This window comes from Amyelois transitella, chromosome 28 (assembly GCF_032362555.1).
Source record: "Amyelois transitella isolate CPQ chromosome 28, ilAmyTran1.1, whole genome shotgun sequence".
NCBI classification, from domain to species: Eukaryota; Metazoa; Arthropoda; class Insecta; order Lepidoptera; family Pyralidae; genus Amyelois; species Amyelois transitella.
Window position 1 is genome coordinate 5,044,271 of NC_083531.1, and position 13,233 is coordinate 5,057,503.

The following is a 13,233-nucleotide window of genomic DNA, read 5'->3' on the forward strand; positions in this document are numbered from 1 at the left end:
ATGACAGAGAACTTTAAGTGTGGGTTCAAACTAAATAAATATATTTATACCTACACAAAATATAAAATAAAATAATTATTAATAAACATAGATACTACAATAAAGAAACAATATACATAAATTAATAAGTGCAGCGATTACCGAAATGAGTGAAAAGGCAGAAAGGTATCAAATACCCTCGCGACTGAAGAGAAACCCGTATACCCGTGATATGAAACTAGAACGACTTGGGGATGCCCTGATGGACTCAGGAAGTGAATTCCAAAGCATAACAGCCATATCGGCGAAGGAATTGGAGGCAAAACCTGTACGGTGAAAAGGGATAGCAAGAGCTAACTTATTTGAAGAACGTATAATTCTTTCGAGAGTGGAACTTAATAGTGGGAAGTCTTTTTTATGATAGTCTGGGGCAAGCTGAATATTAACAATGTTATAGAGCTGACATAAAATGTGAAGACTTCTTAGGTTACGGATTGAGAGCCATTTTAGCCGAGAACGATATTCAGAACTATGATCGTATTTCCGAAGGCAGAATATAAACCTGCTACAATTGTTAAGAAGGCGTTCTAATTTGTTGAGATTAATTATTGTTATTATTACAGTTATTGACTGATAGAGAGATTGGCTGTTGTGACTTTTGTGGCGTAGAGATGTCGTCACATATTCATAGGTGGTCCACAAACCCAACTATCGATAGTTGAGTAAACCCGTGGAAGTGGACTAGGTATCGGTCGGCAACACTAAACAGGGACATGGAGAAGAGAGAAGTTAAAACCAGATTGGAAAGATCAATATTTATTATCTGCACTTACACTTTATGAAGGTAATGGGGTCGTGAGAGTCGGCGAGCAGCCCGCTTAGAGATAACACGACCTTACCTTAGGGCTCGTGCAGCGTGCGGCCGACTAGCGACCAGCGACTGATTTACGGTTCTGAAGGAGGTTCACGTGATTTCATACATCGTTAACGATAGAAATAGCTAGCTACAATGTATAGTATAGCTAAGTCTGTGACGGCCTAAAATCGCTAATCTGGCAACACTGCCGGTCTGTCAGATTGTTGTGGAATGTGCAGCGCAGGTCGTATGAATGTTCGCTAGTCGTCAATCGGTGGCACACTGCAATACGCCGCCGTTTAATTACACAAATTCGTTCCAGTCTGTCCGAATCGGTCAGACTGAGGTCGGCCGAAGTCCGCGGCACGCTGCACAAATCCTTAGGGACGCAGTGCTGGCAAAAAGAAGGACGTCCGCCGTCGCGAGTCTCTTTATATAAGAGTGAGGCGCAGGACTGACACAGATACGACGTCACAAGTTCCTTTCTTGTATCGTCAACCCGAGCGCAGGATGCGCCTGTGATTACGGTCTAAAAGTGAGTCAGTGAGGCAATGAGTCGTAACAGTGCCTAGTCCTGCGCCGTCCTTCACATTAGCCCTTATTTGAAGATTTCAGTTTGCGGCGTCATCTCCCATTCACTTATAAAGTGTTATACATAAATAATAAATAAATAGAGCCACAGTATATCAATTGCCTGTATGTTCTAAGATGGACTGTGAAATTACTCTTCTGATTTAAATTTTATGACACGCATCACATACATAGGTTTTCTATACCAGTATGAGTTAAATGATGTGATAATAAAGTGCTCTTCATATTAAACCGACATTGACACAGGTCACATTCATAAGGTTGTTCACCAGTATGAGTTCTACGGTGTGCGTTTAAACTACTGCTCTGATTAAATCGTCGTTGACACACGTCACATTCATAAGGTTTTTCGCCAGTGTGAATTCTCCTATGATTTGTTAAATGACTCTTCTGAACAAATCGACGTTGACACACGTCACATTCATAAGGTTTTTCGCCAGTGTGAGTTCTCCTGTGATTTGTTAAATTAATCTTCTGAACAAACCGACATTGACACAGGTCACATTCATAAGGTTGTTCACCAGTATGAGTTCTACGGTGTGCGTTTAAACTACTGCTCTGATTAAATCGTCGTTGACACACGTCACATTCATAAGGTTTTTCGCCAGTGTGAATTCTCCTATGATTTGTTAAATGACTCTTCTGAACAAATCGACGTTGACACACGTCACATTCATAAGGTTTTTCGCCAGTGTGAGTTCTCCTTTGATTTGTTAAATTAATCTTCTGAACAAATTGACATTGACACTCGTCACATTCATAAGGTTTTTCGCCAGTGTGAGTTCTATAATGTATGTCAAAATTTGATTTAAATTCAAAACGTCTACCACAAATATAACACTGGAGTGGACCCTGACCACTCCGTGACCTTGACTCTCGTCGAGACTCGCGCTGTGTCCTGTTGGTTGTACTTCCTGCACCTGGTTGCCGTTTGTCAACTCCGGATGTGTCAGCTGACGCAGTATCTGTGATTAATAAGCCGACTTGAGAAGAAAACATAAGTTAAACATAAATAATTACAAATATTAAAACATACTTCAAATTCAAACAACAAAATTCTAAAATTCATTGAAAATTGTTTATTTAATTAAGACGGTTATCCTCCCCTGGCTTTAGTTGAGGTTGTATCCTCATCACTCTGGAGAGGAGCCCGGGGTATGCCTTTGACCAAGGACCCTAGATTAGGTGAGTCAGGTTTTACACGAAGCGACTCCCATCTGACCTCCGCAATCTGAATGTGTAGGTTTCCTCACGATGTTTTCCCTCACCGTAAACGCATCGGTTAGTATTTAAACTAATGTACATAACTTTAAATATAGAACAATGCAGCTCACAAATCAAATGTTATGTGGCTATTGCGCTTTATTTAAACTTACCAAATTGTTCATCCTTTCTTACGATATAAGACCGCGAATACGCAAACATAGCTAGAACCCCAAAGCCGGGCAGAGATCCGCCCTGACCAACAGCACCGTCCATCACAGATAGTTATCTGCAAGCATATACATTATAATATATGTATGTAGTGTCAAACAACTCGGGCAGGTGGTAAGTACTTATGTAGGTTGATATACATACCTACCTCCAAAACCCCTTAATCGTGAAAATTTTAAAGATTAATTAATATTAGACACTATCTTCATCGTTCACTTCGTCCACACGTTCGTTGGGAAATCTGTTACCTGACTGTGTAATTAGCTATTTAGTGGTAGGAATTTAATTTAGTTGGTTAAAATAGAATAAAATCATGACAAAAAGCTGAGAAAACACTTATATACGCACTATCTACTTCAGTAGGGTTTAGTTTTAGTAAATAAACATATTCTTTTCTAAAGTATTAGAGTATCGGGTATCGACTTAAATTTTAATAATTTTGAAGGTAGTTTTAAAAAGATATCTGTCACTGTCACACTTGCTGTCTGACATTGACAGACACTAAGGGCACGGCAGACATTGACATTGACACAAGAGAATGGCAATGACAATGAGTCATTGCCACTTGGTACTGTTGCAGTGCGCCTCTCAAACCACACAGAATAGCGATTTATTAATATTAGACACTATCTTCATCGTTCACTTCGTCCACACGTTCGTTGGGAAATCTGTTACCTGACTAAGTATTAGATATTTAGCGGTCGGAATTTAATTTAGTTGGTTAAAATAGAATAAAATCATGACAAAAAGCTGAGAAAACACTTATACGAGTATACGCACTATCTACTTCAGTAGGTTTTAGTTTTAGTAAATAAACATATTCTATTCTAAACTATTAGAGTATTGGGTATCGACTTACATTTAAATAATTTTGAAGGTAGTACTAAAAAGACATCTGTCACTGTCACACTTGCTGTCTGACATTGACAGACACTAAGGGCACGGCAGCGTGTCCCCGACTTTGTAGATCTGTCAGACTCATTGTCATTGCCATTCTCCTGTGTCAACATCAGCTGATTGCTGATTTAGCGTTTTGTTTACGGCAGATATTTTACTTGTATTAACCATTTATCAATTTCGATACCAAGTTTTCTTTATTTAAATACCCACGGCGAAAAAATAGTTAAAAATGAATTTCAACAACGCCGTATCACTCGTCTGTAAGAACTTGTTAAATTATCTGTGAATCAAGCACAGTGGATTGAGACATTACTATTAGCAATTAATTTACAGGTGTACGTCAGATCTTGAAATAATGCAAAGGAGATCACGATGTTCAAGACGCACATTTAAATGTCTGTTACTTTCTTGAGAGATTATGAAAACGTATTTAATATAATTTGAAGTTAATCATTGCGTGTGAACGAACACATTATATTTCGTAAGTCTTATGTTTAGTAAGTAAGAATCGAGTCTGCCTCAGATATTAGTATAAATTAAAATGTCTTAGTCAGATAAGACACTCATTGGTTCACCGTTTAGTTCCTCCCTTGATATGCACATAGCGTATGTATCTACAACAGCTTCCTCTCTCCTTCTCGCCCCCGCGTGTTAGCCTGCACTAGGTCTCGCTGTCGTCATCCGATACGGCCCTAGGGTCCGCTTTCCGTCATTCCGACGAGCGACAATCCCGCTATGCGCATTAGAAAATTAAGCTCAGATAAATTATTACATAGATATAGTGCTCATTAATTCCACTAAATTAGTCTCTTTCTTTTTACCTTATAAAGAAAGGTGATAAGTATCATTTCGTCAGTTACTAGTGGCCACTTGTCACAAATAATACAGTATCGACGGTCTCTCCTGAGATGTATCTCTACACCAGCTTTTCATTCCATGTCTTATAAATAAATCGTTTGTTTATCCTTCTTAATAGGTAATTAGCTTCCGGCTGGGATCTTCGGGATTTATTTTTGTATAATAAGTACCTAAGTGTACAATAGGTCATTTTAGAAGGTGTAAAAACATTCTGCTTTTATCTTTGCAACTTGGTTGGGGTCAGCCTTTGACCGAGATCCTAGAGTGGGCAGTCAGATAATTTAAGATACGATTCTTGTCTGAATTCGTTTAATTTACAGGTATTTAAGCGGCCTATCTGTAGCGGAAGCGATAATTCGGTCTCAACCGCCACCAAAGGGAAGACCTTCCACCAGGCTAGGTGTTATGCCTGGAAGAATGCGGATCGGATGATGTTGTGTCGAGGTTTTATATAATATGCTCCATTCCGTGAAATCTTTGCTTGCGCGATTTAGGCTCTTCACTGTTATTGGCTGATAGCATCGCGTGATTGGCTGTTGTGACTTTTGTGGCGTAGAGATATCGTCACATATTCATAATTAGTCCACAAACCTTCTATCGATAGTTGAGTAAACCCGTGGAAGTGGACTAGGTATCGGTCGGCAACATTAAACAGGGACATGGAGAAGAGAGAAGTTAAAACCAGATTGGAAAGATCAATATTTATTATCTGCACTTACACTTTATGAAGGTAATGGGGTCGTGAGAGTCGGCGAGCAGCCCGCTTAGAGATAACACGACCTTACCTTAGGGCTCGTGCAGCGTGCGGCCGACTAGCGACCAGCGACTGATTTACGGTTCTGAAGGAGGTTCACGTGATTTCATACATCGTTAACGATAGAAATTATGCCAGTTACCAACGAAGCAATCTCAGCTATGGATGCGGTTGTAAGTTTGTTTGTTGTTTGTTAGTTTGTTTGTCATCAGTTTTTCCAGTGAACTAACTCAAATTGCAACATTGTAAATTTGAATCGACTTTGAGGGAGTCTTGACTAAATAATCTATTATATAATCCGATATTTTGTAGCTGCAGCCGCCAATCATTATCTTATGACATTCGAATCAAAAAGTCAGATTATCTATTCTAGAACCACGATGTACAGACATACAAACAAACAGTCAACATCCAACTTCCTGTAGTTTTTGTCAATAGATCGTTGCATTTCCGCTATTAAATACCCACCATTAAAATTTATATAAAAGTTTCATTTCCGTGTGTGGTAGCTAGCTGCAATATATAGTATAGCTAAGTCTGTGACGGCCTTAAATCGCAAGTCTGGCAACACAGACTGGTGTGCAGCGCAGGTCGTATGAATGTTCGCTAGTCGTCGGTCGGTGGCACACTGCAGTTCGCCGTTTAATTACACAAGTTCAATCCAGTCTGTCCGAATCGGTCAGACTGAGGTCGGCCGAAGTCCGCGGCACGCTGCACAAATCCTTAGGGAAAAAGAAGGACGTCCGCCGTCGCGAGTCTCTTCATATAAGGGTGAGGCGCAGGACTGACACAGACACGACGTCACAAGTTCCTTTCTTGTATCGTCAACCCGAGCGCAGGATGTGCCTGTGATTACGGTCTTATAGTGAGTCAGTGAGGCAATGACACGAAGTAAATTCCGCCTCGCGACGTTGTAACAGTGCCAAGTCCTGCGCCGTCCTTCACATAAGCCCAAATAAAATTTCAGTTGGCAACTATATCTCCCATTCATAATTATAAATTGTAATACATAAATAATAAATAAATAGAGCCACAGTTTTTCAATTGCCTGTATGATCTAAGATGGACTGTGAAATTACTATTCTGAGTTCATAATTAATGACACAGATTCATAGATTTATAAACCAGTATGATTTCTACGGTGTTTAGTTAAATATCTCTTCACCTTAAATCGACGTTGACACACGTCACATTCATAAGGTTTTTCACCAGTATGAGTTCTAAGGTGTCTTTTTAACTTACTCCTCTCATTAAATCTGAGTTGACACACGTCACATTTATAAGGTTTTTCACCAGTATGAGTTCTAAGGTGTATTTTTAACTTACTCCTCTCATTAAATCTGCGTTGACACACGTCACATTCATAAGGTTTTTCACCAGTATGAGTTCTAAGGTGTCTTTTTAACTTACTCCTCTCATTAAATCTGAGTTGACACACATCACATTTATAAGGTTTTTCACCAGTATGAGTTCTAAGGTGTCTTTTTAACTTACTCCTCTCATTAAATCCGCGTTGACACACGTCACATTCATAAGGTTTTTCACCAGTATGAGTTCTAAGGTGTCTTTTTAACTTACTCCTCTCATTAAATCTGCGTTGACACACGTCACATTCATAAGGTTTTTCGCCAGTGTGAGTTCTCCTGTGTTTTGTTAAATCACTCTTCTGAACAAATCGATGTTGACACACGTCACATTCATAAGGTTTTTCACCAATATGAGTTCTAACGTGTCTTTTTAAACTACTCCTCGTATTAAATCTGCGGTGAGACACGTTACATTCATAAGGTTTTGCGCCAGTGTGAGTTCTACGGTGTTTTAATAAATTACTCTTTACATTAAATCGACGTTGACACACGTCACATTCATAAGGTTTTTCACCAGTATGAGTTCTAAGGTGTCTTTTTAACTTACTCCTCTCATTAAATCTGCGTTGACACACGTAACATTCATAAGGTTTTTCGCCAGTGTGAGTTCTATAATGTCGGTCAAAATCTGATTTAAATTTAAAACGTCTATCACAAACATCACATTGGAGTGGACCCTGACCACTCCGTGACGCTGACTCTCGTCGAGACTCGCGCTGTGTCCTGTTGGTTGTACTTCCTGCACCTGGTTGCCGTTTGTCAGCTCCCGATGTGTCAGCTGACGCAGTATCTGTGATTAATCAGCCGACTTGAGAAGAAAGCATAGGTTAAACATAAATAAATACAAATATTAAAACCTACTTAAAATTCAAACACCAAAATGCTAAAATTCTTTGAAAATTGTTTATTTAATTTAGACGGTATTCTTCCCCTGGCTTTAGTCAGGTTTTAGGTTGCATCCTCATCACTCTGGAGAGGAGCCCGAGCTATGTCTTTCACCATGGACCCTAGATTGGGTGAGTCAGGTTTTTACACGAAGCGACTCCAAATCAAATCAAATCATCTTTATTTTGGTACACATGTTTTACATAGATCTTAAATATATAATAATAAATGTAACAATGTGTCCTATTCTTAACAGAACGTACAATATAGGTATTGCTGTTATTGTGGATCTAATTCATTAATTAATATTAGAAATTAAAATTATATCAAGTTCTTCAAATAATCCATAATAATAGCATTAAGATTCATTAAGTATTAAATAAAATTAGTCAACATTTAAGTGAACTATATAAAAATAAATAATAAAAAATTGGTCAAAAAAAATTACTCACATCAAAAAAAAAAAAATTATCTTTCAAAAATTCTTCTTTACTAAAATAACATTTGTCAATCAGGATATTCTTTAATTTGGTTTTAAAAGGGTTATTATTAAGGTCTTTAAAAGGGTCAGGCAACTTATTATATAATTTTGGACCCAAGACATAAACAGTTCGACTATATCCATCCTCCCACTGACCCCCGCGACCTTTGCAGGTAAACCTAATATCTAGTAGCCTCATTGTGTAGGTTTCCTCACGATGTTTTCCTTCACCGTAAACTTTTAAAACTTGTAAATTTGTAAATAGTCATTGGTACACGGCCGAGGTAAAGGTGCCGTCATAGTATTCAATATTCACGTCATGGATGTTCAGAAATGACACGTGTGGTGGCTGCGGGATGGACAATGTGGGTATGTGGACATATGCCCAACAATATGCCAGGCACAATGCAGCTCACAAATCAAATGTTATGTGGCTATTGCGCTTTATTTAAACTTACCACATTGTTCATCCTTTATTACAATATAATGCGGCGGATAGGCAAAGATAGATAGATCCCCACAGCCGGGCAGAGATCCGCCCTGACCAACAGCACCGTCCATCACTGATAGTTATCTGCAAGCATATAAATTATAATATATCTATGTAGTGTCAAACAACTCGGGCAGGTTGTAAGTACTTATGTAGGTTGATATACATACCTACCCCCAAAACCCCTTACTCGTGAAAATAATTTGGGAGGTCACCACTTAAACACGTAACAAATGTGTTCAGTTCCTAAAACCTGATAAACGCGGTCGAGTGGGAAGGCCTAATTGAACGTACCTTGACCAAAACAGGAAGTCTTGGTCCAGGTGAAAAATTAAGAGTTATGAATGTGGGTGAAGCGAAAGACACTACATACTTTGACTTTTACTAAGTAAGTACTATAATGTTAATCATGCTGAGTACACTTGTTTTTGGTTTTACAACTGGCCATGTTTCTATTTCTATTGTTTATATTTATATTAAGTTTTGTTGTAAAACTGTTTTGTGTACCTAATAAATAAATAAAAAAATAAAGAAAGAAGTGTACAGGGATCGTGGTAAGAGGAAGAAAGATGTAGTTTCTGCCTTCCTCTCTGGGAAAGAGACGTGATTTTATGTATTTACGTACCTACTACGCTTTATCCACTAAGCAACTTGGTACTGTTGCAGTACGCCACTATAACCACACAAAATAGCGATTAATTAATATTAGACACTATCTTCATCGTTAACTTCGTCCACACGTTCGTTGGGAAATCTGTTACCTGACTGTGTAATTAGATATTTAGTGGTAGGAATTTAATTTAGTTGGTTAAAATAGAGTAAAATCATGACAAAAAGCTGAGAAAACACTTATATACGCACTATCTACTTCAGTAGGTTTTAGTTTTAGTAACATATTCTATTCTACAGTATTAGAATATCGGGTATCGACTTAAATAATAATAATTTTGAAGGTAGTTTTAAAAAGATATCTGTCACTGTCACACTTGCTGTCTGACATTGACAGACACTAAGCGACTTTGTAGATCTGTCAGACTCATTGTCATTGCCATTCTCTCTTGTGTCAATATCATTTGATTGCTGATTTAGTGATCTGTTTACGGCAGATATTTTACCTGTATTTACCATTTACCAATTTCGATAAGAAGTTTTCTTTATTTAAGTACACACGGCGAAAACATAGTTAATTATGAATTTCAACAACGCTGTATCACTCGTCTGTAAGAACTTGTTCAACTATCTGTGAATCTAGCACAGTGGATTGAGACATTACTATTAAATAGAAATTAATTTACACCCACGTACACCTGGTACGTTAGATCTTGAAATAATACAATGGAGATTACAATTCAAATTCAAAAATTCAAAATTCATTTATTCCTTAAAAATATGTGTACATAGAGGTGGTTAATAAAATATGGTGTCAAACATACTTTGCCATCTGAGGCGTAGGAAATAACATTATGTCAAATATAAATTAATATAGTTCACACATTGTCAATTAATAATATTTTGTACAGTTGGCCTATAGGAACTCCTTAACGCTATAATAACATTCCTTCAGTAAATATTCATGAACTGCATTTTTGAATCTTCGGTATGGCAAACATTTTATTGCTTCAGGTAACTTATTATAAAGCTTTATACACATTCCGTAACAATTATTGAAATACATTTTTGTCCGTGGTACGTGACCGTGTACTAGTCTATCTCCACGTCTTGTGTTACGGGGATATATGTCAGATGCCTTCTGAAAAAGTGACAAATTCAGTTTAACAAATTTCACTATCTCTAAAATATATATACATGGCAGTGGAAGTATTTTAAATTTTTGAAAAAGAGGTTTACATGATATAAATGGAGCCACTCCTGCAATGGCTCTAACACATTTTTTTTGTACAAGAAAGGCTTTGTTGATGTCGACATTGTTTCCCCATACAATAACACCGTATCTAAGCACCGACTCAACATAACCATAGTACGCAAAAAGAGTACATTCCAGAGAAGCTATTTTCCGCAATCTGGATAAGACATATACATATTTATTTAGTTTGCAGCAGATGTTGTTAATATGTGTTTTCCAATTAAAATTGTCGTCAATAGTAATACCTAAGAATGTTAAAATATTAGCCTGATTTAAAAGTTGTCCGTCATACTCTATATTTATTTCTTTATTTCTATTCAAACCTTTATTAAAATGCATATAGTTTGTTTTACTTAAATTAACAGAAAGATTATTTTCACTTAGCCACTTTATGACATCCTTTACGGCCATGTTTACTTCATGTTCATGTTCTGCCGATGTCTTTTCATTACCTTTTATTATTAATGAGATGTCATCAGCAAACAGAATAATTTTATGTTTTATTATACCTGGAAGATCATTAATAAAAATTATGAAGAGAAGTGGACCTAAGACACTTCCTTGAGGTACCCCAAATTTATTCGTTCTATAATATGATCTACATTGCTGCTTTACTTTTTCATCATTTATATATTCTATCTCAACACATTGTTGCCTATTTTTCAAATACGTTTGTAGCCAATTTAAAGTGTTTCCCCTAATACCATATTTTTCTAATTTGTGAAGTAATAGATCATGTGGTACCATGTCAAAAGCCTTTGACATATCAAAAAAGAATACAGTAGTTTTCATTTGTATGTCAATATTATAAATGGTATCACTTACTAATTCAAAAACAGCAACAATGTTCAAGATGTACATTCAAAATTCTGTTACTTACTTGAGGGTTTATAAAAACGTAATTACGTATTTAAGATAATTTGAAGTAAATTATTGCGTGTGAACGACAACATAAACGCAATAGGTTTCGGAAATAAACGGAAACAACAAATTCCGCTGGAGTGACGCTGTTGCGGCTTGTTGTGTTCCGGTGTTAAATGGAAGCGCTAAGAAGCTCACTGAAAGCTGCATTTAGGTCGCCTTGGTATTCTTAACCGTGCTGTGCCGTGTGGTTCCCGGCACCAATACAAAAAAGAATAGGATCACTCCATCTCTTTCCCTCGGATGTCGTAAAAGGCGACTTAGGTATAGGCTTACAAACTTGGGATTCTTTTTAAGGCGTTGGGCTAACAACCTGTCACTATTTGAATCTCAATTTTATCATTAGGCCAAATAGCTGAACGTGGCCATTCAGTATTTTCAAGACTGTTGGCTCTGTCTATCCCGCAAGGGTTATAGACGTGATCATATGTATGTATGGTATTCTTAACAAATATAATAAGTTTCAGGAAAGTTCGTTCACGCATCTATCAGTAATTTCAGTAAAGAGTCAGCACGACTGTACAGATAACAAGAGTATAAGACTGCCCATTTAAGAATGTCGTTGAAATGTATGAATCCGTCGCTTTTTTGTGCCAATTCGAATTTGGTCGGTTAGCTAGTAATTTAGTTCGTTTCGTTTTTTGTATATATCTAGATAAATGAGCATCATCTGGAGCTGATATTTTCAGGACATGTATTTCCAAGTAAGCATTAATTTGTTATGTGTACATAAGTATATATCTTTGGTTGACTAGATTCTTTGCATCGGATATGACATTATTCAATTTCAGTCAAAGTGAAATTACTGATAGATGCGTGAACTAACTTTCCTGAAACTTATTATATCTGTTAAGAATACTAAGGCGACCTGAATGCAGCTTTCAGTGAGCTACTTAGTGCTTGCATTTAAGCGCTAGAAGGCTTATCAATTACTTCTAGGATTTCCGATTATTCCTAAACAGTAGATATTTTTGACAATATAATTAATTCACAAATTAGCACTAATTGAGCACTAATTACCTGTGTTTAAGCAAAGGTCGCACATTCAATGGTTTCCGAAATACAGCTTTCTGCAAAACGTGACTCCAGCAGGAAACTAAACAACTCTAAAACCCTATGGCGCACAAATTCAATTTATGCTGCACTTTTTTGCTGAAATATAAGCTATCAGCTGATATTCATTACTTGCTTCTCCGGCCCCAGCAAGAAGAATCTTCCTGCTGGAACAGCGGTACTCCAGCAGAATTTGATTTTTCCGTTTATTTCCGAAACGGTTATGTGCACAAATTGTATATTTCGCGCACATTTTCACGAGATAATGCTATAATTATTTAGAGGGAGGAGGGAGAGGAGGGTCTAGAACGAAACTACCTGCTGGAGTCACGCTCACGAAGTGGACTAGGTATCGGTCGGCAACACTAAACAGGGACATGGAGAAGAGAGAAGTTAAAACCAGATTGGAAAGATCAATATTTATTATCTGCACTTACACTTTATGAAGGTAATGGGGTCGTGAGAGTCGGCGAGCAGCCCGCTTACAGATAACACGACCTTACCTTAGGGCTCGTGCAGCGTGCGGCCGACTAGCGACCAGCGACTGATTTACGGTTCTGAAGGAGGTTCACGTGATTTCATACATCGTTAACGATAGAAATTATGCCAGTTACCAACGAAGCAATCTCAGCTATAGATGCGGTTGTAAGTTTGTTTGTTGTTTGTTAGTTTGTTTGTCATCAGTTTTTCCAGTGAACTAACTCAAATTGCAACATTGTAAATTTGAATTGACTTTGAGGGAGTCTTGACTAAATAATCTATTATATAATCCGATATTTTGTAGCTGCAGCCGCCAATCA

General features: G+C 37.4%; 2 protein-coding genes across 2 annotated transcripts; both read right to left on the reverse strand.

Annotated features, from left to right (window-relative positions):
* Window positions 1-1,588: 1,588 nt before the first annotated feature.
* LOC132903580 (zinc finger protein 239-like) lies at window positions 1,589-2,905 on the reverse strand. The gene is made up of 2 exons (XM_060952168.1): window positions 2,803-2,905; window positions 1,589-2,391 (listed from the first exon to the last, which is right to left on the reverse strand). The coding sequence occupies exons 1-2, from the start codon at window positions 2,903-2,905 to the stop codon at window positions 1,589-1,591; spliced, it is 906 nt and encodes a 301-aa protein (XP_060808151.1).
* Window positions 2,906-6,489: 3,584 nt separating this feature from the next.
* LOC132903581 (zinc finger protein 239-like) lies at window positions 6,490-8,304 on the reverse strand. The gene is made up of 2 exons (XM_060952169.1): window positions 8,262-8,304; window positions 6,490-7,529 (listed from the first exon to the last, which is right to left on the reverse strand). The coding sequence occupies exons 1-2, from the start codon at window positions 8,302-8,304 to the stop codon at window positions 6,490-6,492; spliced, it is 1,083 nt and encodes a 360-aa protein (XP_060808152.1).
* Window positions 8,305-13,233: the final 4,929 nt, after the last annotated feature.